Source organism: Melanotaenia boesemani, chromosome 17, assembly GCF_017639745.1.
Source record: "Melanotaenia boesemani isolate fMelBoe1 chromosome 17, fMelBoe1.pri, whole genome shotgun sequence".
Classification (NCBI taxonomy): Eukaryota; Metazoa; Chordata; class Actinopteri; order Atheriniformes; family Melanotaeniidae; genus Melanotaenia; species Melanotaenia boesemani.
Genome location: NC_055698.1, coordinates 9,817,181 through 9,843,845, shown reverse-complemented (window position 1 = coordinate 9,843,845; position 26,665 = coordinate 9,817,181). Strand labels below are relative to the sequence as shown.

Sequence of the window (26,665 nt, the reverse complement as noted above, 5' to 3'; positions counted from 1 at the left end):
CTTTGCTGCTGCAATCCTGTAAATTTATCCAAGTTGGACTTGGAGAAAGGAGCATTTCAAAGAGGTAGAGTCTCTCAGATGTAAAGATGGGCAGAGGCTCGCCATTCTGTGACAAACTGTGAAAAAATCTTGTGGAACTATTACAGAAAAATGTTCTATGTTCAAATGTTGAGTGTAAAATTGTGAAGACATTTAAGACCCCACCATCTACAGTGAAATTGTTGAAAAAAATGTTCATGTTCATCATTGTATTCTGTTTTTATTTACACAGTGTCCCAATAGTTTGGGAATTTGGGTCGTATTTAGTTGGGACATTTAATTTTATGTTTTTAATTAGAAATCTCTTTAAAAGATACCAACACTAGATGGCAGTATGTGACTACATGTAGACTTTGCTTCTCAAACAGCACAAATGTAGGAACTTACTAGAACTTCTACCTTTATTATTTAGTAAAACCTTTAATATTTTTGTTTTCTATGTATATAATATTGCTTCTATCAAACATAAAAATCTGCTCATTGTGCTTCATGTCCTTTATAGTTTCAAAGGCAGTTGATGAGGAGCAACTTTAGTATAATGTGCATTAATATCCATTCTGTAAGCATTTGCTTAATTATCCATGATGTATGTGATGATTAAATCACTTCACCTCTACTGTAAAATGATTTAAGTCTTGGCCATAGTTTCATAAAACATGTCTACCCAAAGACTTACCCAAATGAAACAAAGAACAGCTCAACAATAATAAAGTCTATGTGCATGTTTTTGGTATTTAGGGACATCTAGAGACCTCAAAATATATTCCCAGTGTAAAAAAAAAAGTTGACTGTTACAGTGCATGAGTAAATAAAACAGATGAGAAATTGTAAATTTCTCACCCGTCCCCATGTATTTGACACACGATGACACCGTGCTAACAGTGATCCTATGCAAACAGATGTTATTGATTACATTCAGTAACAAAATTATTCTTAAACATTAATTTTTACACTAAAATACACTTTGGGTATTATCTTTTTAATTTTTTTTTATATAGTTGATGCTCAAGTGTGTAACTTTCTCAGCCCTTATAAGGGCTGATCAGGCTTTAGTTGTTTCAGACAAAGAATTGATGACAAATTGCTCATAATACGCTTAATATGCATTTATTTTCAATGCACATTTTTCCATCACATCTTTTTTTCTTAAATAACTACATTACAGTGTTCATAGGTTCACGGGCAGCCACAAATATCAAAAGGTATTTACAGTTTTACACATATTTACATATGCACAAGAGGCATGTACACAAGGCTTCAGTCTGTCCCTGTGGAATTAATGCTCACATATTTGGCTACAGCCTCAGTCATGAGGGACGTGCACTGACAACTCCATAAAACACAATGCACTGACTAAATAAAACAAGATGAGATTTACATGCTGTACAACAATTACAGGGTTAGTGAGGGAAAACGACATGTTGGCACGTAAAATACAGTATCCTCTTCAGGACATAAAGAAAGGGAAGTAAATGAAATAATTTCACATCGGCAACTCAGTTGTCATGTTGAAGATGTAACAGTATGTATAACATATGGCACTGCATATACAGTTTCCATATCAATTGATATGAAAGGTGTCAATCCTCATTTTTAGGACAGGGATTGTTTTTTCAATAAATGTTCACAAGCAAAAGGTTAAACATAAAAAGACAACTCCCAAATACAAGCTCACTTTTCCATCTCATTTTTCATACAATTATGTGCTTCCCTTTTTAAATGCATATAGAGTTAAGATTGTAGCCATGGCAACATGCATTAAAAGGTGACTGAATGTTTTAAAATTTGCCTCCGACCTCCTTGTCTTCAACTTTAAAACTCTAGGTGAGTTAGAACAACTATACAAGCCTCGTATAGATTTAAATACTGCAAAAAGCATGACGTTTCAGCAAACATGAACTGGAAAGAAAAAAAAAAAACCTGTAAAACCAAAACTAATAAATAATTAAATAATTATATATTTCTAAATTTGTACCGGCTTTAGCGACCACTTTGCTGAATATTAACGTAAATTAAAGCATTTAGAGGAAAATGCCGTCTTCAGTAGCTGTCCTATAAATACGATAATAGAGTAAAGAGATTGGCTGGATAAGCTTTTCAGATATTTGTGCAAACTGACTTTTGTAGTGGTTTCAACTCTGCTAGGTGGGCGTTCTGATGCCCCCTCAGAGTACAGCTGTTATGATGACGTTACAGCATCCTCTAAAAGAAAACAAACCAGAGGCAGTGGGAAGACTTAAAAAAAAGAAAAGACTAGCTTGACTGGTTTCTGTAAACTACGAGGAGATACTGAAATTACAACACACTTAAACAAGTTTAAAATACACACCAAGTGGCACACACTTATGGCAGTTTTGTCTGTTTTGGATTTTTAACTCCGAAACGAGGCAGAAATTAAGGCGCTGTTTCAGTTTCCTTCAATGTTTACATGTCAGAACTCAAAAGATGTTTTCAGCATAGTACTCTGGGTCATTAATGCTCAGTGTTCTGTGTACAACGGTGGAAACCACTCTGTTCCAGTTATTAGCACCAATAACGTCGTCACAACATGTTCAAAACAATTTCTCTGTTTGTGCAATTTCAACTCAAAACAAGACCAACCTTTAAAAAAAAAAACAAAACAGAAAAAAAGTTTCCTACAGTACTCCAAAGTAGTATGTTATACAAAAAGTAAGGCTTATTGAGACCTCGATGTAAAGAGAAGGGTGTCATGCTAGGAGAACGTCACAAATACTGAAGGTCGGACGTTTTGTCTTCAGAAAGGCCTCAACGTGGCTCGCACAGTTAACGCTTTTGAGTCGATCAAGTGTTGTACGTGGAACAGCAGCAAACTGGCTGGACAAGGCAGTGTCGGTGCGATCCGACAGCCCTCGGTCCGTTGGTCTCGCCCAGTGCAAAATGCCAGTTGATCACCCGATTGGTCCGTGGGACTCTCAACAATGTGCTAGATCATGTTGACCAGCTCTGCTGAGTCCGTTTCTGAATCGGCTTCATTGTCCCTGTGAGAGAACAAAAAGACCTTAGCTGGAGTTTTGTTTCACAGCTGCGTAGAAACAAGGTGGACGAGTGTTTTCAGCCTTACCTCTGTTCTTGTAGCAGTTTGCGGTTGCCTTGCCGCCTCTCCTCATCGATGGGATAGGAGTACAAGATTCCCAGGCCGATTAAGATGAAGGCTACAGGGGCTGCCGAAACCAGCAATTTCAAGGTTAAGTCCACTGCTGGTGGTTGAGAGCAACCTCTAGAGATGTATCCTGCAAAGCTAAAAACAAAAACAAAAAAAAACAAAAAACAACAAACTTAATTATGCACAGCACCTGTGTTGCAGAATCAGACTCCTAAATAATGCACACAGACAATCTGCAGCTATAAGTGAAAACTTTAGTGATATATTTTCAATTTTCACCTGTATGTTTTTGTAAAACACAGCTTGACACGTAAGAAAAAATGCCAACAAATCGTTTATCACAAGACTAGCTTGCTGCAGTCAAGCATGCAATCCGTGCTCACACACACACATACACACACATCTCCTTACTGTACTTAATTTAATGAGAGAAAGAATTTCTTGCTTTGATGTAGGATTTGGGTGCTGGCAGATTTGACTCAGCTTAAGATTTTATTTCAGTCCAAGGCACTGGACAAGAATTTGATGAAAGACCTACAAATTTGTTTGAAGTCATTTAGAAAAACAGTTTAGCTTGTGCTTGTGTGAACTCTTACTCTAAGCTGAGAGTGGAGACGCCCAAAGACACCCCAGACGCGAACTTAGTGAAGAAGACGTAGAAAGAATAGAAGAGAGCTTCGTGGCCGGTGGATTCTGGGTTTTGCACTTGGAAGTCATCGACAACGTCAGGCAGCATGGACCTGAAATATAAAAATGGCCAGGACTGGTCACATATTTGCAAAAATGATGGGAAAAGACATTTTTAAAAAGCCACACAAATGAAGAATCAGTAGGGTTCTTACCAGGGGAGCAAGAAGGCTGAAGCTACTCCAACTCCAGCAAAGAAGGAGACGGTGTAGCTGACAATCAGGTTACTCTTTACACAGACCACCATGATCAAGAAAGGAACTACAGACTGAGGATGAAAAAAAAAAATAGTGAAGGTTTGCTTCTCAGAGGAGTTCTGCTGGTAGCACAGGTAATTCCTGTGGATCTTGATTTGAATGTGATTTGTGGGCTTACCAAGCTGCCAACGTAAACCGCCGTCTTTTTACCATATCGAGTCAGGAACCACTGCCAGAAGGGGATGGCCAGAGTAGCCGAGACCTGAAAAGATAAAAGATGCCCACATCTGGTTAGCCAAGCCAGCTTCTCTAAAACTTCAATAAGTTCTCATAAATTCCACAAAGGAGCCTCTGCTGCATTTTAATGTAAAGAGGCAGAAAAATGGGGGGCGGTGACCCTTTCTGTTACATGAAATGATGGAGGCATGATACTCTTCTGAAAAGACTTCTGTGGATTGACTTAGCTCCACGGGCATAAAAGCACCGTGTTGCAGATACACCTTGAGCTCTCATCCCAGCCAAAAACAACACTATTGATGGAAGATAATCCAGCCTCTGCAGCTCTTCCCAAAACAAATTTGAGCTCAAACTCATAGAAGTAACCGTCTCACTCTACAGGGGACAGGGTGCCCTAAAATCAGTTTGGCCTCTTGGCCTTTTGTGTTTGACTAAGGGGAAAACTGCACAATTGTCATTGCGCAACAGCATTTTCCCACCTTTTTCTTGTGAACAGGGACAAACTGCATTGCCTGAAGATAAGCCACCCACACATAACCATTTTTCTGCAGACACAGTTATGCTGCAATGACATTTTTCTATGTAACAATCAGTTTAACTTGGTTTCTTGTAAGTTTCTTTATTTATGCATTTGCTTTATTAAGTAGGTGTGTGTGCACCTGGCCTTTAGTCACCTGTTCTTTGCAGACACCACCCTGAGCCTTAAGGCTTATCAGCCAATTTCTCAGAAATCAAACATCATTATGTTATAATCAGGTTTTTATAATCCAAACAAACCCCATGAACCATGTTAACATAGCCAACCTCATACACTCCTTCTAAATGAAACAGAGGAGCCCAACTCCAGATAAAACCACAGTCCACTCTTTGAACATGAGTTTATTTGTGGTGCTTGAGTGCTGGTGGATAATGTCCTGTACTGCATGCTTTCTGCAACGTGCCTCAAATTCTAGAAAAAAAAAAGGATACACAGAGTGCTTTTTGTTTGTTGCTGTATAATGAATTCCCTGCTGATCTAACACAATGTCTCATTAACATTTGACCTTTACTGTTCGGATCCAGGAACTGAGAAGTTTTAAAGTGCACATTGTTATATATTAGCTTCTGGTTTGACTTGTTTAACTTATTAATCCTGGTATGATCTGAACATCAGGATAGTGGGACATTTACTCGACTGGCAGAAGGTGAATATTAAGATCTGGAATTGCTGATTATTGACATGATGGGAGAAGTTTCTCCGAAAGTTAAAAAAAATCTACTTTACTAAATATACTTTAATGAAGGTCACTGCATTGGCTCCATAATCCTTTCCATAAAGTAAAGGATCAAAGCATGTAATCTTTTCAACCTCACTAACCTGTGCTTTCTCGCTCTGTACAGTTCAACTGTGTGTGTTAGCCTGACACATCTATGATTAATTAGTCTGAATACCCATCAGGATCTGAAGGCCAAGGTAAGTTTTTTTTTTCTGCAATCAGGTTTATAAGAAAGGAGATGCAAATGTGCCTCCTTCACCCTCTGTGGGAACAACATGGCATTCAGGCAGAGTGGTCAGACTGGACACACACAGTGGACATAGCCAGCCAGGAGCCCTGCTTTATAATCGAGTACAGAGCAGGCCTTGTAATTGAAGACAATTTATGTCTTCGCCTTGGGAGGGAAAGCTTTTGTCTGCACTCCTAAGCTAATGGTTTAACTTATTTCACATAAAGGAGCTGCTCTGGCTTTCAGATGCATGAAGGGAAATACTGTAACTGCTATGGGAACAGTGCATCCATTTGTGTTTGTCTGTAAAATGCCACCTGTAAGTGTTTGTGTGGGTTTGATTTGTGTATGTGTGCTCACCATGATAACTAGCAGAATATTCTGGAAGTCGTTTCTGAAACCCAGCGTGGAGCTGCAGAACAGAGCAAAGTTTCCCTCCAGGAGCTGCAGAGTGAAAACAGAAGCTGACTCAGTCACATTTTTGCAAACATCTAGGGAAAAAAACAGCACAGCATGCCCAAGAGCACACACCAGTGAAGCTGAATTTAATCATTAAAAAGAAAATATAGATTTTCATTTACAGCAACTAAAAGTGTATTAATTAAGAGTGTTAAACTTTATGAATGTAGTTTAATACGCACCATGAAACCTAGTGAGGTGAAGAGGAAGACCATGACCAGTTTGGCATAGGGCCCGTGTCCCATCACCAGCCTAATCCCTTGAAAGAAGGACATGGGCTCTGCCCTGATTCGACAAGATTCTGGAAGAAAGAAATATAATGAAAGAATGAAAAAAATTACACCGACCCAAAGTTACACCCACTTTCTCAAATCCTTTTAAATCCCTTCTGCCTGATTCCCTGAATGAATGTTTTTATGAGCAGCTGCCTTTCAGGCTCATCTTTGACTGAACTAAGGTGCCTCATTAGTGCCATCGCAGGTCACAAGGCTTCGAATTCAACCACAGTTGGTGTTCTCTCACACAGCCTGTCAGGCCACAGTCGTACCACATCATACAGCTGTGACTGTGTCTCCTCATTGGTCCGCAGCAGAACCGTCACAAGTGCTCCCTCACATGGTAGACATGAGTTTATCTGTGGCCAATCAAAAGGCTATGCTCGACTAAATGAGGTCAATGGAAGCTAAAGCATTTTCTATTGATCTTGAATCCAACTATTATTGAGGGGGGAAAAAAAGGCATAACTGATGTATTCGGACTGACTGAAAGATTAAGTCTCACCTTTTTGTTCTCTCACACCAAAGAATAAAACAATGGCACAGATGACGTAGATCAAGCAGATGACACCAGAAGCAATCATGTAGGCCGTTTTCTGTGAGGGAGCAACAATAAAAGATTGGATTTTTAATTATATTTCCTAAATGTCTAATTTATCTCATATCTGCTTTGAGGCCAGTAAATGATGAAAAAACAAACTGTTTACCGTGTGCTCCAGGGAAATACCATGCTCTGACTCATTGAAACCAGCAGACACTGAGACATTGCTCAGGTCCGCCACGATGTCACCGGGTCCTGGGAGGCACGGAGCGTTGGCCATGCCGACAATCTGGCCCTGGATAGCTGTGCCAATCAAGGTGCCCAAAACCTCCACCGTCATCCCTGAGGACAGAAATGGAGATGTTTAAGAGACACACAGGATGTCAGCTGTCAGGAGATGAAGGAGTAGAGTTTTACACTTACTGTATGCAGTGGCAGAGTCTCGCTCCTTCTGCTCTGTGCTGATGAACATGGTGAGGGCAGAGTATGGCACATGGAAGCACTGATAGAAATGACAAGGAGAGATTCATTCATTTTTGGTCATGCAGACAGTTAAAGACAAAGTAAAGCATATCATTTATATTTTAGAGAGCTTAAGTGCACATTTAGGAAGGCTTAAAGAAAAAAAAAGTCTACTGGGTCTACTGTCACCACAAAACCCATGAACATATGATTTCAACTTCATTAATCTCTGCAAAAAAAAAGCTGAAGCTACCAGGACACAATCAAGTTCTTGTCCATGTAATTATTTAGCAAAAGAAATTCATTTTCATGCTTCAGTTTCTCTGCAGATTACACAAACTGACAGCTCTTCTCATTACCACCTGTTTTCAGTTTTTATTGTAGATCAGATGACTTCCTTTTAAACAAATATGTTCTTTTTGTTTAGAAATACAACTTCGCTGTTTCATAATCAAATCAGTTCAGCGTAAAGTCATGGTAACTTTAAATATATCTAAGAGGAAGTGCCTGGTACATGGTAATAATGTTTAGAATGATGCTGCATGTGATGTACAAGACAATTTGTGAATGCTACTCACAGTTTGAAGGCTTTGGAAGAGGCAGTAGAAGAATAGGTACCAGATGACTTTGCCATTTTCAAAGGGAGGAACGTACCATATAAGGAAATAAGAAATCACTGCCAGAGGGGTTGAGAACAGGATCCTACAGTTAGGATGGAGAGGGGAGAGAAGAGGGAGACAAACAACAACATCAGTGGCTGAAAACGTGATTGTAACCAAGCGTGACAATGCTCATAATTACAGCGATCAGGACCCCTGGTGTCTTTCATTGAGCTTGTGCCAACTTTTCCCCACGTGTGTCACTTTTAGATTTCAGGGAGTAAACACCATTGCACCAATCATCATCAGCCGAATCGCTGTTGTAAGAAACAGGTTGAGTGGTAGTATGGCCTGATAAGAGGGTCACTTCAGGTTGTACTGAGGAATGCTGCTTGAAAATGTCACTGTCTCTGGATTAAAACAATATCATTTCCACTAACACTTCCTGTTAAGTAGAGTATGATCAATGAATATGTAAGTATGACTAATGTCCTGTAAATATATGAGTGAAAGGGGAAAAATTTAGATTTTTTTTTGTGGAAGCAGTACTCATATGGTCACTTCCTGACCTCCACTGCTTTTTTCCTATGGCCAGACCAACATACTCCAATCAAATGAAAGACTGCAAGTGCAGCCACACCTCTGCAGTCAGGGAAAAAAAAAAGTCTGGCTTTTTGTAGAGGAAGCAGCCAATTCATTCTGCTTATTGAACTTGTATTTACAGGAACATTTCCAGCTTTATCGGTCAGGATATGAAGTCATCCCGCTTATCACAATGATATTTGAGTAAGAGGATACAACTATTATACACAGACACAGTGATGCAGCTTTGTCTCATAGCAATGCTAACTTAGGTATATAGTAAAGGTGCTCAGCTTCACTTCAGATTTACTACTAATCACCTTAAGCCTGGTTATTACCCAACGCTGACGCGCAGTAGGTGCCTGAAATGTCAGGAGGGGCTGCATTTAGCCTGCGCTCTGGTGCATGTAATGTCATTAACTGTACACTTGAGAGAAGTCACTGTGGGAACAGTGGGCGAGTCGGTGCAGACGTTCCACCAGGATAGGAATGTAGTCATTTCTGGAGAACTTCCTCCACATCGCATGATCTCAAACTCAAAACAGCACATCATTTAGCTTTCATTTCTACTTTTTATTCAGAAATCCTACTGCACCAGTTAATCAAAACCTGTTATTGAGCTTTACATCTTATTGCTACATGTTTTTCTTTTTAAATACTCTTTTAAATAAAATAAAACTCCACCTTTTGTGTTAGGAGGCACACACCTTCCTTACACAAGTGACGTGACAGGTCATACAAGTATAAACCTGATCCCCTTCTTAGAAATATATTTACAGCCATGCTGACTGGGAAAGTGTGACTTTGTCTCAGCAAGTGAACTTAAGATGTGACAGCTGTGGCAGTGAAAACTGGTTTTTGGATCCAGAAGCAAACACCGAGCTAAGCATGTGAACAACTTTGATAAGACTAAACAATCTGAGGCTTTAACTTCTTGATTTTTTATGCTTTGATAAAAACATAAATTAAATGTTCATGCTTTACATAAATTGCTTTTAAAAGACCCTTACAAGGTCACATCTAAACCTTCTGCCGAACACTAAATTATCATCTGAACTGCATTTCTGAGAACTAAGCAGTATGGTGCTTATGCTGCAACAGTAAGACTCATTCTGCATGTGAAACTTGAACTGCAGTAACCTTCTTGATTCCTCACCCACTATTTAAAAGTCCTACAGGGGTATTCGCAGCTCAGAGCTGACACGCCATTGGCTAAAGATAGGTGGTGTGTTGAAGCTAAACCAATGAGAAGCAAGCTTGACTCCAGTCACCCTCCCCCACTACCTAAACAGAGCTTTTACAATAGAGTGACTCGCCCGCTTCCTCCCTGCTTGCATCTCCTCAGCTGAGCTGACGACAACGTGACTGAACATGCCAGTCATTCCTCATTTCTTCCTCCTCCCACAACCAGGCACCCCATCTCTGACGACAAGTACATCTTGACAAGCACAAGCAGCATCCTGTGTGACCCAGTTTCATCATCTGGATACTGGCTGAAAATTACCACTCCCTGTAAAATAACCTATTACTCTGTAGAACACAGGGACTGTTAATGAAATATGACTATTTTATGAATCAGCTTCTCAAAAAGAAGTCTTTGCATTTCCATAGCAGAAAAAACATGGAAATGCATGTTTAAAAGAAGTGATGCCCGGATGGATAACCACAACCTAGTTGCAAAAGCCCCTATTTTACTTCTCTGAAGCAGCTGCTGCATAATTTCATTACCAGAGCGGTGCATTCAGGAACTGTTAAAACTGAACAGGATGAGCATCCCCCTGTGTGCTATATGAATTATACAAATGCTCTGGTGCTGTGCACACCTTTGGAGCTGTATGCCATGGGAAACAGAGAAGAGGACCACAGGGGACCTTCAAGGCTGGTTCCATCTTCCATAAGTAGCTTTGGGGTACATGTGCTTGTGTAACATCCACCTTGACTCAAATGTCATATTTTACCTTTTTCCCCCCATTTCCATCCTGATCATGCTGAGATACCAGAGAGGCAATAAAACATCTGAAGTGTTGACAAGCAGTTGTGGCAACCCCTCTATAACTAGCAGCTCTACTGACACCCTACATCAGAGCCAAGGTCTTCAGGAGGCTCTGCAGTTTTAGATGGCACATGAGCCACAGTTAGAACGGACAGAGATAATCAGACTTAAACCTGAGATGGACACATGTTGGATGCTCAGAGGTAACCATGAAGTGGAGGGGAGGTGTAAACTACAAGCAAGTCTGCAAGCTGCAAAATGTGCTCAATTAACACCTGAAAGAATTTCTGTATATGTTTAGGGAAAAAAAAGACAAAAACTTTGGATCTTTGGAGTTTTGCCTTCAAAAAGTTCAGTTTTTTGCTTTTTCCAACTAGATGCATTTTTTTTAGTAAATGATACTGTGGCCTGTTGAGAGTGGATGTGTGAGAGGGAGAGAAAGTGGTTGGGAGTTCGGACACGTATGAAAGAGGAAGCAGCACTAATTTCATCAGCAAACCCCATAGTAACTCCTCTTGTGTGTGACGCAAGCTTACTAAGCACCACCCCCAAAACACTGACACATGTACACAGACTGGTTGCCAAATCTTCCCTGTGACTCACAAAGGCTGACAGGATCCCCCCTTTCAAGCACTTCCAGCAGCAAAATATCTCAAATGTGACTCAGTTACCTAATTTGGTTGTCATCAATGGACTCACGGAAATAGTTTGACACAAAGATCCAAACATGGGACAGAAAAGTAAAACAGATCAGTTATTAAGACGTACCAGGGTAGCATTCGTCCAGCACATGTCCATGGGCTTCGGGAGACCAGGAAGCCCACTGTGGGGTCCGTTATTGCGTCCCAGGCTCGGCCGACAAACAAGATTATGGAGGCATAGAAGGGATCCAACTAGAATAATCAGAAAGTCCAAATAGGTGAGTGTTAACATCTGCTATAAAAGCTTTGGATGTATGGTTAAACAGTAGCAGTGAAGCAGTAAAACATGATATTAAACTTACAGTGAGCATCGTTTAGTAGCCATCTTTATATAAAGTCACGAGGGTAAAGGCAACTCATAAAGAAATTAAGCCAAATAGTGAAGATGTCACTTGGTGGCAATCTGTGCAGGGGAGACCAACTTGTCAGGAGGCCAGGCACCATGAATGCTTAACCCCTGACTGTACAGTCTGCACCACGCCGCGTTGCCCAATAGACTTGTAGTGAACAATCTTGGAAGCCGAACAAAGCTAAACCCTGTGGCTTTATCCATCAGATTAATGTCAGAGCCCATTAAAGCGAGCCCCTCCTCATTACACCGCCATCACCCACTGCACTAAAAATTTTCCTGAAAAGCCCCTGTAAGCCTTTACATACAGGGTAGCAGTATCATTAAGTCGATAACAGCAGTCAGGGAGAAACTTTTTCCACCACTTCATTCATTTCCAGGAGATTCAGCCCCTTCGTTGGTGAGCTTTGATGTGTGGTGTTTTTAAAGTGGAGGATCATGTACAACTTCATGACCTTAAGCCTGTAAATACCAACAGCCGCCCCCCCACATATAATATGTTGGGGTCTGACAGCACAAAGAACAGGAAAAGCAGCTGTGGATGTGTTCGCTATGTTCCTGCCCCTAGTAAGTTAGCATTTTCTTTTAGAGAGGGAATGCTGGCTAAATTTAGCTCTGTGCTATCAAGTTGACACTAAACTTGTGAACAGTGGGTGATCACGAAGTTTTGAAATCATTTGGTATTACCCACCTGAGCTACATCAAGTAGATAGATCTGCAGGAAGAAGCCCAAGGCACATCCGGTGATCTGGTAGGGCGCACCGCCAATGGCATAGCAGATTTTGTTGCAGATTGACAACCTGTTTCGATGCTCATGCTGAGAAGAGAACAACAATTTTAAATACTAGAACAAAGAAACACAATTAGAAAGGAAAATTATTTATGTTAAAAAAAAATATTCAACACTGGCCAACTTCTGGAGTAACTGTCCACAAGAATCCCAGCAGCTCAAAATAACACTTGCAAATATAGGAAGGGTTATATGTGTGACAGCAGATCAATCATTATAGAGGGTCTGAAACACAGCAAGCCACACTTTGATTTTCAAAGCTTATAAACAGGAAACTTTAATCCTCAGTCTCGCCTCTATCTTGCTAGTCTGAATCAGAGGAAAAAATCTACTTTTTTGAGAGCTTTGTAGAGAATTTGCCCTAAATTCTTAATCACCGGTCTTAAAAGCTCAAGAGTCCTTCTGGCATAAACCCCAACATTGTCTTTGGCAGGGGTAGCCACGAGGAGACAAGAAAGTTTTGGTTCTTAACAAGTGCTCATTCTTCTCCATTTAACTTTACTGTTGGTGTAATCATTTCTTCAGAGACACTACCAGCTTCTCAGCACTAATTTGCATCGGTCAGAGCCAGGGCATGACAACATTGTGTTGTCACTCTCGCCAAAAGCTGCCAGCCAGACAGTACCTTGGCAGCAGTTTAAACTTATTCAATGACCAAAGGGGTGGCTGCCAGTATGCCTTGACCACAGAAAAAAAACAAAAAGAGTAAAACACACCCTCCTCTTGACCAATCAAAATCCTGCATGTCATAGCCAGCAGTCTGGTTTTCATGAGTGGTACAGAACGACAAAAGGGACTACTGTTCGGGAAAGCATAAACCTGAAAGTATCATCAGCTTATGGAAATGAATTTAAACCACAGATGCATAGCAGCACTCCTGTTGCGTTCATGGTTACTACTCTGGCTTGGATCAAACTGCAGTACAAGACAGAAATGTGACAACAAGTGTATTTAAGTAGCCTCTCCCTTGTTGATACATCCAACTCAGTCTTTGTTTAGGTGACTAAACACACATGTATAAATGAAAGAACTTGATAAAAACACAGGAGCAAAATTCTTTATATAATAGCTGCCATTACAGTAATTATTAAACTAGATCCTGCCAATCACCATAAATCTTTTCTTTTATGCTTTACACAATACACCTGTTCTACTACTCTTTACTGATGCCTCTTCTAGGAAAAAATAAATAAACAATACAAACCCTTTCACACTGTCATGGGAATGTGTCAGTGACATTGCATAACTTTGCAGCAATGCATTTAAAATTCTCCTCTTTCCATAAAGCCATACATTATAATTGCATCAGTGGAGGATTGCCCTTTGTGAACAGAATAAATAGTAATCTTTAGTATGTAGTAGTGTATTCAAATCAGATATTCAGCTGCGTTTTATTTTTAAAACGTGATATGAAAACAAGCCTATTCAAAGTTTACAACTTCTATCAGTACGTTAACTATAGATAGTCCATGTGTCAGTTATTATACATTACTACTGTGAACTAATATAAAAAGACTGTGGGGGCTAAGTTAAATAAGTAGGGTTTTGCTCATTTCACGCTGCTATGAATAAATTATGAATTGCATTTTACAAGATAACTTCTGCAGCAGTGCACTGACACGTCAACTTGGTTAATGCTTCCTGTTGCATTCATGATTATCGGAAGTATAATCAGCCCTATCAATGCAACATACGTCTCGAATTAAGTAGAAAAAGAAGGATAAAGATCACTGCAAAACAAAACAGAGAACATAGCAATCATATCCCCGCTGTTTCAGTGCAACTTTTTAAATAAGGCATTTAACTTACACTCGAGTGTAAGTCGAAGCTTTTTTCTTAGTTAGCTATAGAACAGTGATGCAAATCATTGTGTCAATATTTCTGATGTACAAATAATTTAAAAGTTTTTTAAGCCTCACTCGTAGCTCTGATTTATAAATATACGGAAAAAAATCCCTATTAAGGAAGGGCGGTGGGTGTTTTCAGACGAACCCCTGAACGCAGCACAGAAACACGCCTATTTAGCGTTATAATCCACGCTTAACTGATAAGGATGTCTCATGATTATTATCAATCAACAAAATCATAAAGGAAATTCATACACATGTACATGTTCAGTACAAAATCCCCCCTGTATTAATTTAATTATTTTAATGCAAAGCACCGTCATGCAAATGACACATTCAACGTGTACTTAGGGGGTATTCTAAGAACTTCAGCCAATTCAAAATGAGTGTGGATGCAATAAAAGGTAATTGCTGTGGGTTCAACACGGGTTTTTCGCTGTCTAAATTTAGATTTAGATGGCCGGTGCAAAATACAGTGCGCAAAGAGTGCGCAAAATATAGAAAATTCCAGTATTGAGGCACCAAATTAAGACTTAAACTTGCTAACTTCTATAGACGTCGAATGCCTTCGATATTCTAGTTTAATGTGATACAAAAAAAAAAAAAAAAAAAAAAAAAAAAATGGGGGAATATCTCGACACGAGCCACGGACCAGAGAAAAAGCAAGAGGCCTCGTGGAGGCTTCGGTTATGCTGATATACTGACTGAGATGAGTAATATTTGCTTCAGTTTATCAACTGTGTCGATTATTGAATTGATTTTATGCTGTTTTGAGTTAATAACGGGGTATACGTTTGTCCTCTGATGTGGAGAAATATGGAAATGAACATCGCGCGCTCAGCTCAGTCAACGTTGACGAATCACTCCCTTAAAATGTCAGTTTGCCGGGTGTGCTCCATTCATTCAAATCTACAAGGCACACTTCCATTAAAACAGATTTTTCCTGCTCTCTCTGTGTTGTCTGATGACATTATATACATAGGTAAATATAACTAAATTCACGTTAATTATTTTTTTTAAACTCACCTTCCTGTTGAGTTTTAATTCATCCGAGTTGATCGCTTTATTCAACAGACTGGCGTTGGAGTATTGTTCCCCTCCTTCTCCCTTTGCCATCGCAAAATAGCTGGTTCCTTGGTTAAACTAGACTCAAAAATAAATACAAATACTCGAAAAAAACAAACAAATCTCTAATATATATCTCACTGATAAGGTTTAAGCAGCACGTTCTGCGATTACGTCCTAGTAGGCAACGTTTGAACACTGAGGGTGCAATGAGAGTAGTAGTGCTCAGCCCCACCCCATTTGACATGTCATTCACGCCATTTAAGCCACGCCCCCCGCCTTTTCTTTTTCTTTTTTTTTACTGCTATGAAATTTAGGAGCCATTTAGGATGAAAGTGGGATCCTGTGTAAAAATGTATTTGGCACTATTTTCCATAAGGCTGTACTTTTCATTCATTAAAAATAAATAAATAAAAAAAAAGTGCAAGACTACACTTACCTGCCACTTTATTGGGTCTATCTTGCTTGTTGAACCCTCTTTGCTGTCAAAACTGCTTTAATTCTTCATGGCTTCAACAGGGTGTTGGGAAACATTCCTCAGAGATTTTGCTTCATATTGACATGATAACATCATGATATCATCACACAGTTGCTGAAGATTTGACGGCTGCACATCCATGATGAGAATCTCCACCACCTCCCAAAAGTACTCTGCTGGATTGATATCTGGTCACTCTGGAGGCCATTGGAGTACAGTGAACTCACTGTCAAACTAGTTGGAGAGGATTTGAGCTTTGTGACATGGTACATTACCCTGCTGAAAGTAACATCAGAAGATGTTATTAGTGGCAACACAGTCGTCAGCAGCAAAACTCAGGTACTCAGGTAGGACATTTGGTACCAAGGGACCTAAAGTAGACCAAGAAAATATCCCCACACCATTATGCCACCAGCAACCTGTACTGTTGATACAAGGAACAATGGATCCTTGCTTTCATATTCTAACACTTAATTCTGACCATACTATCTGTCTATTTACAGCTAAAAGAACCAAGCAACTGTTTTTTTTAGTTAAAGTTGGCTTTCTATCATCGCCAACCAAAATAATTTAAATAATAATTATGACTGTGAAGAACTGATGAATAATAGGTTGTACAAATTAGTTATTTCCTTGTTCCCTTCACATACATTCCAAAACACAGCGTGACACAGCATCTCATACATTGCAACACCTTGATTTTTTCTTCCCCGGGGCCTCTTTCCGGTTTTTTTTAAATGTCCTGTTACATAAAACTTTAGAACTCCAGGAGGCATACTTTTTTTTCCCCAGTGCAAAGCCTGCATTAAGAATCATTCCTCCGTTTCAGATGTATAAAATTCAAACAAAAATATTTTTTACAGGTTGTCATATTATAGGAATTCAGTATGTAATCCACACTATTTGCATCTTTAATTCACAGTGGTGTTGTGTAGTTCAAAGGTTAACATTCATTTTGCAACAGTTGTGTGTTTACGCAAATGTGTGCGCATTTATGTGGAAGCATACGTGAGTTTTAGACCACACTGCTTTTCATTATTCATATTTTACAGGAATCTTCCTGCGTACAGGTGACTTAAAGTGACCACCTTCCTACGAACTGACAATCAGGAAAGTATTTATGTGTGTCCGTTCACATAGACACACGCTGCATGACTGCTTAATAGGTGTATAAACAAAGTTTATAATTTGTGGTGGAACTCATGTCTGCAGATGGCTCATTACCTTTGGGTGTGTTTACTGACTCAGGTCTTTATTAGCAAAGCATTTGCTCTGGCTGTAGCTATGTGTACCTTCCCAGTTTAGCTGAACACAAAATTCCATGAAACCTACTGTACACATATGTACACACACCATGACCAGTTTGAATACTCATCTGTGTATCTGTAGGAGGGAAGTCTGGATACAGGAGATGTATCGACATTTTCAGTGTTTACTTATGGCATCACACACACAGTATGTCCACACACCTCACCGACCTGTTGCCTCACCTCTACTGAAATATACATTTTATACTGCACCCTTATCTCCGAGCCATGCTATATTTGTTTACTGACACACTTCTAAGAGGGGCTCTCCCACATACATTATTTTCAAAAACCTCTTACCGTTGAACTATGACCTTGCCAACTGTACACTCTAATTCAGACCATTTGCACATGTGGTGTAAAACTTTAACTTATAAATCATTGTGTGTAAACACTGCAGATTAGATAAAGCTATAAAAGTTGTGTCAGTAAATTCAACCAGCCCCCATAGGAGTGTGTAATACCTATAAGTGAAAATACACAAGTCAAGTTGTTATATATATGATTAAGTATCCAAGTTTTTGGCTATTCTGTCAGATTTTTCTTCATCTCAGATGTTATGATATTAAATAGGTTTATGGACCACTTTATCCTGTTCGGGTAGTATATCATAGGATGTTTGCAAGTGCAACATGATAAACCAAGATAATCATCCTGTCATAACCAGGACACTGTTCCACATGTAAACACAATGATTAGCCTTCATATTCTGCCTGTTGTCTGCTTTACTTTGAGCTCATTTCAGCGAAATGAAAAGATCTGTTACAACTCCACTGGAGTAAAGAGTTACTGGATTATTGCAAAGTGTTCCGTATGTAAAGAAATACAATTCAATGTGGAAATACACGAGATTGCCAGTAAACAAACCATTGTCTGTTTAGCTGATGTGGAGGAAGTATTTAAGACATGCAGATGTGGCAATGATTGAGTTGAACACAGGAGGTAAGCGTCACTGGGCAGTTTCTTAAATCATTGCAGCATCATGACAATGAGCAGCAAGCATCGTATTGTTTCGAGTGAAACCGCACACTTTCACACAGTTCCCAGCATGTGTCCTGTGAGAATCAGTGATTTCAGGATTTTAGCCCAACACCGGTATTTTACTACAAAATATGCACCTGTCTTTCCAGTAGAATTAAGCCAAGTTGCATTTTCCTTTAACTGGTTAGAAATCAAACTCCCTGCTATTTTATTGGGACAATGTAAAGACTGTACTTTGCCCTTTGCTTCCAGAGAGACCCAACCTTAATGCAGCACTGAGCTTTCCCATGGATCATCTTACTTGTCCTAATTCTTTCAGCATGCTGGCTGAAAAGGACCCAAAGAGCCCAAACAAAAATCCCCAAAGGCCCTCTTGTGACTCTGGGTGTAACCTGGCAAAGACACCATGAATGTTCAAGTGATGCCATGCGCTTTGTTTGTTGTGTTGTTCATATGAGTGCAAGCGGAATACTGGGAAAGCTCCATCCAGGCTTCAAGCCCAGGCAGTACAACATGTGTTTTTGTGTCCATGTGAGTGTTTAAAGGCCAGCTTGCTACAGTAATTTGTTCAGCAAGAGCAGTGTTGATTAAGTCACGCCACTTTCTGGCTTGGATTGTATGACACTTATTGTATGTGTGTGTGTGTGTATATATGAGAGAGCTGGACCTTATGACTGTGTGTGTTTGTTGCCAAACACAGCGTGTGTGAATCTCTGCAAAGAGCAGCACTATGCAGTGAATGTGGAGGTTGTCCAGTAGGTTAAAACACTGTGTGCGTCAGTCCAGCGGGAGAATGTACATAGCTACAGGTGGGATGGAAACTCAGAAGGGAGGTACAGACACCAAGATCATATTAGGAGGAGTAGGAGGGGGAGCTGTCATGTGCCCTGTGTCCAGGAACTCAGCATTTTCCCATAAAGCAGGCTACAGGAACCATAAAACTGGGAAGCAGACGGTCCCTTGTGGAACGCTTTGTGTCAGTCAAGTTTGAATCAGCTGTTAGTGTTTGAAGCACTGCTGTGTTGTTAAAATTACATCTAAAGAGGTCAAATAACTAAAGAGGCCTGCCAAATCTCAGCATTTTGCATATGATTCTAGTTTCCATCTATGATTTGTTTAGTGGCACACCTCTGAACTCAACTGAAAACTGAACTTGGCAGTTGACTTGTTACATTTAATCCTCCAGGGTTTTAAGAAAATGTCATCAAAGAATAGAAGCAGTGCTTCTCTTTAATCAGCTAACTTAACCTGTTATAACTTGCACAAAAGCTGCTTTGCTTTTCTTGTCTCCACCTAAACATTCATGTATGTGAGATTTTTTTTGTTTGTTTGTTTGTTTATTATTCCTTCCAGTCTGATTTAGACTGTTGAATTTGGACTTATATACAATGCAAATCGATAAAAAAGTAAGGTTGAATTGTTGCATCAATTATTGATTTATTGGGAGTTTCACTGGATCCTATAAAATCATATCTCTATGTGCTTACAGGTTGACATACAGTCATTTAAAGGCATGATAAGTAATGAACAATTGTTGATTGGCTGAGACATCTTTCCCTCTGTCAGGCTGTAATGTAACAGCATAATGGAAAATATTGTGTATATTGACATTTTATATCTTTGACAGGTGGAATTTATTGTTAGAGATCCCTTCCAGCTCCACAAGGTGGGGATTTATATGTTTAAGAGATACATTTAATCTTAGACTTGACATGCTTTAAGTTTGCATGGAGGAATCACATTTTTCTCCATGCACCAGGTTTGACTAAAGTTAAAGAAAATGCCACTAAAAGCCACATTTTCTTTTTCTCTTTTATTTTTAAATTAATGTAATTAAAAGCAGATTTCCATATCTACAGTATCTCAAAGAGGTGAGTACACCCTTCACATTTTTGCTAATATTTCATTATATCATTTCATGGGACAACAAATATTTGCAAAAATGCGAGGGGTGGACTCACTTCTATGAGATACTGTATGTCTGATATGAAACTATACAATTGTGAGATATTAAATAATAAGCATGCGGAAGATTTTAATATTTAATTAAATAAATGAATGCTAAAAGAGCAAAAAAAAAAAAGATGGATTAAAAGGGACGTTGTCTTTCAAATGTAGAGATGGGTAGAGATGGCAAAATCATACAACAATTTTGGAATAATGTTTCACAATGAAACACCACATAGAAATAAGCCACTTCAAAGTCATGAGACCATAAAAACATTTGGTTAATCTGGAGAAATCTCTGTGGGACAAAGTTGAAAAAGTGAATAGTGAGTGATCTTTGAACCCTCAGGCGATGCTGCATTAACAACAGACATGATTTTGTTGCTGAAATCCCAGCTTGGGCACTTATAAACAAGATAAACATTCCCACCTTCTCTGGGACTGACCTCATTTAACACAAACAGGTCGATACTGAAAAAGGTCCTGTGGTCTGAGAAAAGTCTAAATTTGGTATCTTTATAAAACATTCATCTTTTTTCTGAAAAGGAGAAGAATGGTTGACAGATTCTGCAGCTCCAAATCAAAATGTTTCCACCAAGTAAAAAGTTTGGAAAATTATTAAACTAAAAATAAATCCAACAAACGAGACGAAGAAGTGTTGACACTGCTCTGGAGTTTACAGAGAATTGTCTGAAAAAGAGAAACGATCCAGTAAGCAGCAGTTATTTGGACCAAAATAGCAGACTGGTCAGAGAAATTAAAAAGGCGACAGGAGCCGCTGGTTACAAGCAAGGTATCCAGACTACAATCTCTGAACATACAACATATCAGATGGGTTACAGCAGCTGAAGACCACACTGAATGTCAGCTAACTGAGGCTACAACTGACACAGTCTGACCAAAATTGGACAGTAAAAGATGACCAGAATTTGGTATCAACATGGATGATACCAAATTGGATTTGGTATAAAAGCATGGCATGTTGTATCAACAGTTCGGACTGCTGGTGGTGTAATGGTGTGAGATGTATTTCTTGGCTAACTTTGGTCTCTTTAGTATCAGTTGAGTATAGTTTAAACACCACAGCCTACCTGAGCATTGTCCACTCCTTTATGAACACAGTGTTGTCACTAATAACATCTTCTGATGTCTACTTGGCAGGATAATGAACCATATCACAAAGCTCAAATCATGTCAAACTGTTTTTTAACCTGACAATGGGTTCACTGTACTCCAATGGTCTCCGCAGTCACCAGATCTTAATCCAATAGAGCAGCTTTGAGATATAGTGGAAAGAAAGATTCCCATCATGGATGTGCAGCCAGTAAATCTGAAGCAACTGGGAGATGCTGTCATGTCAATATGGAGAAAAATCTCTGAGGAATGTTTCCAACACTTTGCTGTATCTATGCCACTAAAAATTAAGGTAGTTTTGAAGGAAAATGGGGGGTTTCAACTTGGTACCAGCAAGGTGGACCTAATAAAGTGGCAAATGAGTGAATGTTTTCTTTGTATTATTTGTAAGGAGATTTTGTGGTTTCACTAATAAGCAAATATTTGCATTCATCTTATTTTGAAACTTTTAGTGTGCAAACTTGGTGTCAATTTATTTAACATTAGCTTCAACATGTTGCACAGAAAAACACTGTAAAAGATATCGTTTATAATAGTTCATGTATCCCTGGGTGGAGAATAAAGTTTAAAAAGTTATTTATCAGGAGATTTAGCTCATTTCTATTTCAGTTGCCACCTGGATTTAGTTATTGTGTCATCTAGTCTTTTTCCTGTCGTCTTAGAACTTTGTTCATTATGTATTACAAAGAAAAAAGCAAGTGGAAGGAGTGAAAAAACAACCTCCTCCAAGTTAAAGTCAGGATATACTATAGTAATCAAAATATGCAATATCAAAAATGCAAGAAGCAAAAGCAAGTAAAAAAAAAAAAAGATTGTTTAATAGTATTAAAAATCCTTGTCGTCTATCCCAGTTATACAAGTCTGTGACAACACAAACAAATGCATGCCATGTGGACGGTGATGAACTGATTATTTCAAAGTCCAAAGTTTTGATAATGTGGCTCAGAGTAATAAAACACTGAACCCCATTGTAATCAGGGTGGTATGATCCTGTGGCATCATGACATTTAACCCAGTTAGGTGACGATACTGTGTTTATGTTGGCTGTCTATTTCTTTTCCTGTCTCTTGCTCAAACAGACCAGTGTTAGGTAATATCATTTAAAAAATGACATCAAGTTAGTGCACTCACTGCTTGAAACCGCTCCTTAGTTTATTTACCAGAATTTGTAAGATATTTGCTGATAAACTGATTCATTTAAAGCACTGGAGAAGAGGCAGTTACAGGGGTGATCTCACACTTTATCTACACACAAAATCTTGCAGTCTCAGCCAGGTTCAGGAATCAGAAAAACAGTGTTGAGTTAAAGGATCTAAATGGATCAAAACTTAAATTGCATCTCACTCCAGCAGCAGGCTGTTGGTGGTAAATTCAAACTTTGCAGCACAGGGCTTTCAGGAAAGGAAGACATAATCACCAAATGGTTAAAAACTGTACTGAGAGAGATATCTTGAGAGATCACATGCTATGTTTTTGATCTCAGCAGGGTTGAGGATCTGATGGCGTCCTGGCGAGATCATGCAGATACTGAAGAAGTATCTCTGAGGGGAAAAGATGAGAATAGGAGATTTGTGAGAAAGTAAATAAGGCAACGATAACATGTACAGGTGATACAGACACACCAACAGACACAAAGGTGTGCTGTATTTGGATTAATTTGATAAGTAATTTGAGGAAGATGCCCTAAGAGTTCTTAAAGTAGCACACATTGGTTTAAAACATACTTTTTTTTTTGTTGGCTAATATAAAAATTCAATCTCAGCTGGAAAAATCTCAGCACAAACTGAAAGCTACGTTTGCAAAGAGAAGAGTGAGTGGTGCTACAGGAAAAGAGCAAGACTCTGTTTGGAGGAAAGTAACAACCAGGAAATCATAAAACTCTGTAAAATAATTTGGACTCTGCTACAATTTAATTTAGAAAGAATTATCTCTGGACAAACCTAGGCTAGCTGTTTTAGTCCTTGTGTTAAGCTAAGCTAATGACCTAGGCTTAGCTCCAAACATATCAATCCTTCCATTCAACTATCTGTAAGAAAGCAATTTTATTTACTAAAATGTAAAACTTACATAGAAAAATAGGTGATACACAGTTTCTGCTCAGGTTAAACAGCCTATGTTATCTGCCATCAAACACACAAAGTCTGAATTCAGACACTCTTCTGCAGCACATTCATAAAACTGTACACAAACACACATCCTCAGTGAGCTATAAACTAAAGTCCAGTTGTGTATATTTGACTGTTGCTGTAAATTAACTGTCAACACAACAAACTATACAATAACACAGTTTGTAACTGGCTTGTATTCATAAAGGATCATATGCTCAATGTCACATGGGAGGTCAGTACGTTGTGACTGTGCAATCATTGAGCTGAAGGTTACCTTAGGCTAAAGAAGGTCAGTTTGACTTTTGAATACTTGTTTGAGGGCAACTTATGGACGGATGTGGTCCCAGTACATTGATTTGTAGGTGAATAACCAGCTCCAGTGATGTTGATGTTGGCCTCTGAGAAGACCACCTTTTAATAATTCAGCAGCTTCAGTCATCATGTGACATCATACACAGCTTGCAAACAAGAGCAGCTGGGTGTCATAATAGAAATCACACAGCTGTGACTGTGTATGGCTATGGTCCGAGGAAGCGCTCAGGGTTTATTTATGTTTAGGATGGAAACTGTGACATAGGCATGTCTCTCTCTGAGCGGGACACATGCATGCAGTTTCGTATGTTATGCACTCACACACAGGCATGTGCATTTGTCCCTTGGGAGAAAATAGACAAGGACAGTCATGGGAAATCAGAGTTCATAAGTGTTCTGTCAACCAGTTAACATTCAAGGTTTTGCACCATCAGTCTTCTGCTTGTCAGGCTGCATTTCTATAGTAGCAATAAACTGCTCTTAATTATGAACATCTAAACACATACCCCTGTGAAAACATAAACCAAAAGTAGTTTTAACATTTATTACAAGTTTTGTTTTGTTTTCTACTGTGCAAAAAGGTATATTACAGTGTATATTGTGTACACTGAATACACTTATTACAAGTACATTTTTTTTCATGACTCTATTACACACGTTCAAGCAGTTTCCAGTAAGAACGTGAGCACACTCTTGCCGGATTTCTTATCTCCATTAGTAAACCATGATCTGAAATCATTAGCCATTATCTTTGTGAGCTTTTTAGTGACATTGCATTTTTACATCTAACTTCCTGCAGTCTATTACCAATTTATATCTCCTCTTAGTGGTTCTGGTGAAGCAGAAAGACAGTGATAAGTTTTATTTGGTCAGAAGGGCAGATGTAGAATGGTATAAAATGTCTACAGGTCTATAAAAGGCCAACTGTTGGCTACGGGCATGTTTTTGAGAGCTGTTGCATTCACCTTTATTTCACCTTTATTTCTTTATATGAGCTGCACCATAAATCTGGAATCACTCCCAGGACACTTCAGAGGCAGTTTGGTGCATTTTAAGGGTGTGTGAATGTAGCTCCTCTCATTAAAAGCCATGTTTAAAATCAGCTCACAAGTACAGAGCAACATTTATTATACATATTAAAAGGAAACTTTGTTTCTTCTTCTTCTTCTGTGCATTTTTATATCTTTGCTGCCACCTCCTGAAACAAATGTGGCATTACAGAGTCTGTGTTTCTAAATCCAATAACCACCTAGTAGCAATTTTTGTCTTAATGTTTGTGTGCTTCTTCATTTTATATATATATTTTCTTTCTATAACTCAAATTCCCCCAAAAGGTGGGACGCTGTTTAAAGCGTAGATAAAAACACAATACAGTCGTTCATACATTGCACCGCAAATGTAGGGATCTAAGGGAAGCAAAGGCTACATGTAATCACACGCTGCCATCTAGTGTTGGAATTGTTGAGATTTCAAATTAAAAACATAAATGTTCCATATAAATCTGACCCGTTTTTCATTGTATCTACAACCACAGATTCCCAAAAAGTTGGGACGATGTGTAAATGTAAATAAAAACAGAATGCAATGATTTGCAAATCTCATCAACCCATATTTTAATACCGATATAACATAAACAACCTTTCAGATGTTAAGAAATTTTACCATTACATGAAAAAAAACAAGCTAATTTTGAATTTAATGGTAACAATTCATTTCAAAAAGTTGGAATAGGGTAATGTTTACCATTGTGCATCATCCCTTCTTTCCTTAACAACTGTCTGTAAACATCTGGGAAGTGAAGAGACCAGCTACTGGAGTTTTAGGTAAGAAATGTTGTCCCATTCTGGTCTGATGCTCCACAGTCCTGGACATTTGCTGGATTTTTCATTTCATAATGCTTCAGATGTTTTCTTCTGGTAAAAGGGTCTGGATTGCAGGTAGGCCAGTTCAGCACCCGGACTTCTGGGAAGCCACGCTGTTGTGATGGATGCAGCATGTGGTTTAGCATGATTTTGCTAAAACAGGTTTCCTGAAATAGACTTTGTCTGGTGCTTTAAAATCTTGACGTACTCTATGAACCTTAATGTATCCTTTTGTCTGTGTCTCTCTACTTTAGTTTCTATTTAATTTGTTCGTTCTTTTTAGTTTGTTTTAATTCTATTTTTTTTTTATCTTTTAGTTTTTTTTGTTTGTTTGTTTTGTTTATTTTGCACTGTTCTGTAATGCCTTCAATTTCCTTTGTAAAGCACTTTGAGTTGTCATGTACACAAAATGTGCTATAAAAATAAACTTGCCTTGCCATTTTTTTTCAGCATTGATGGGGCCTTCAGTTGCCTATGGCGTGGACAGTTTCCATACCATAGGCACTAAGAGTTGCAAGCTTTTGAACTGTCCACTGATAACAAGCTGGATGCTCCCTCTCCTTTTTAGTCCAAAGGATACAGTGTCATTGGTTTCCACAAAGATTTTCAGATTTTGGTTCATGTGACCAGAGAACAGTTTTTCTCTTTGCCTCAGATCATTTTGAATAAGCTTTGGTTTTGACAAGATGTCAGTGTTTCTATACGATGTTCACATATGGCTTCTTCTTTGCATGTTGAAGCTTTGACCTGCATCTATGGATTGCATAACAAGCAGTGTTCACAAACATTGATTTCTTTAAGTCTTCCTAAGTCTATACAGTGATTTCCAGTAGAGAATCATATCTGTTTTTAATGTAGGGCCAAAAGATCACTATTATATAGTTTTGATCATTGGTGTTATCTTGTGCACACAGAGATTCCTCCTTATTCTCTAAATCTTTTGATGGTGATTTTCACTGTCACAATTTTACATTGAGCAACATTTTTGTGAAATTGGTCCACAAATTTTAGTCTCACATTGACATAGTATTGGCTCGCCTCTGTCCATCTCTACATCCAATAGACTGAATTGCTCCTTTTATACCCAGGCATGCTACAGTTATG

The 26,665-nt window shown here is 38.8% G+C and overlaps 1 protein-coding gene across 1 annotated transcript; it reads right to left on the bottom strand.

Moving 5' to 3' along the window:
* Positions 1 to 1,130: 1,130 nt before the first annotated feature.
* Positions 1,131 to 15,655, bottom strand: mfsd2ab (major facilitator superfamily domain containing 2ab). Its single transcript, XM_041967110.1, has 14 exons — positions 15,394 to 15,655; positions 12,422 to 12,547; positions 11,449 to 11,573; positions 8,085 to 8,208; positions 7,468 to 7,546; positions 7,211 to 7,386; positions 7,009 to 7,099; positions 6,411 to 6,529; positions 6,130 to 6,213; positions 4,226 to 4,309; positions 4,006 to 4,118; positions 3,760 to 3,903; positions 3,122 to 3,298; positions 1,131 to 3,038 (listed from the first exon to the last, which is right to left on the bottom strand). The coding sequence occupies exons 1-14, from the start codon at positions 15,481 to 15,483 to the stop codon at positions 2,984 to 2,986; spliced, it is 1,587 nt and encodes a 528-aa protein (XP_041823044.1). The 5' UTR covers positions 15,484 to 15,655; the 3' UTR covers positions 1,131 to 2,983.
* Between the last annotated feature and the right edge of the window lie 11,010 nt (positions 15,656 to 26,665).

Excerpts from the sequence above, each read along its gene's own strand:
- mfsd2ab (XM_041967110.1), bottom strand. The coding sequence starts at position 15,483 with ATGGCAAAGGGAGAAGGAGGGGAACAATACTCCAACGCCAGTCTGTTG. Across the intron at positions 7,547-8,084 it reads TCTTCCAAAGCCTTCAAACT|TGCTTCCATGTGCCATACTC; the intron begins GTGAGTAGCATT and ends CATTTCTATCAG. Across the intron at positions 4,119-4,225 it reads CGGTTTACGTTGGCAGCTTG|TCTGTAGTTCCTTTCTTGAT; the intron begins GTAAGCCCACAA and ends TTTCATCCTCAG.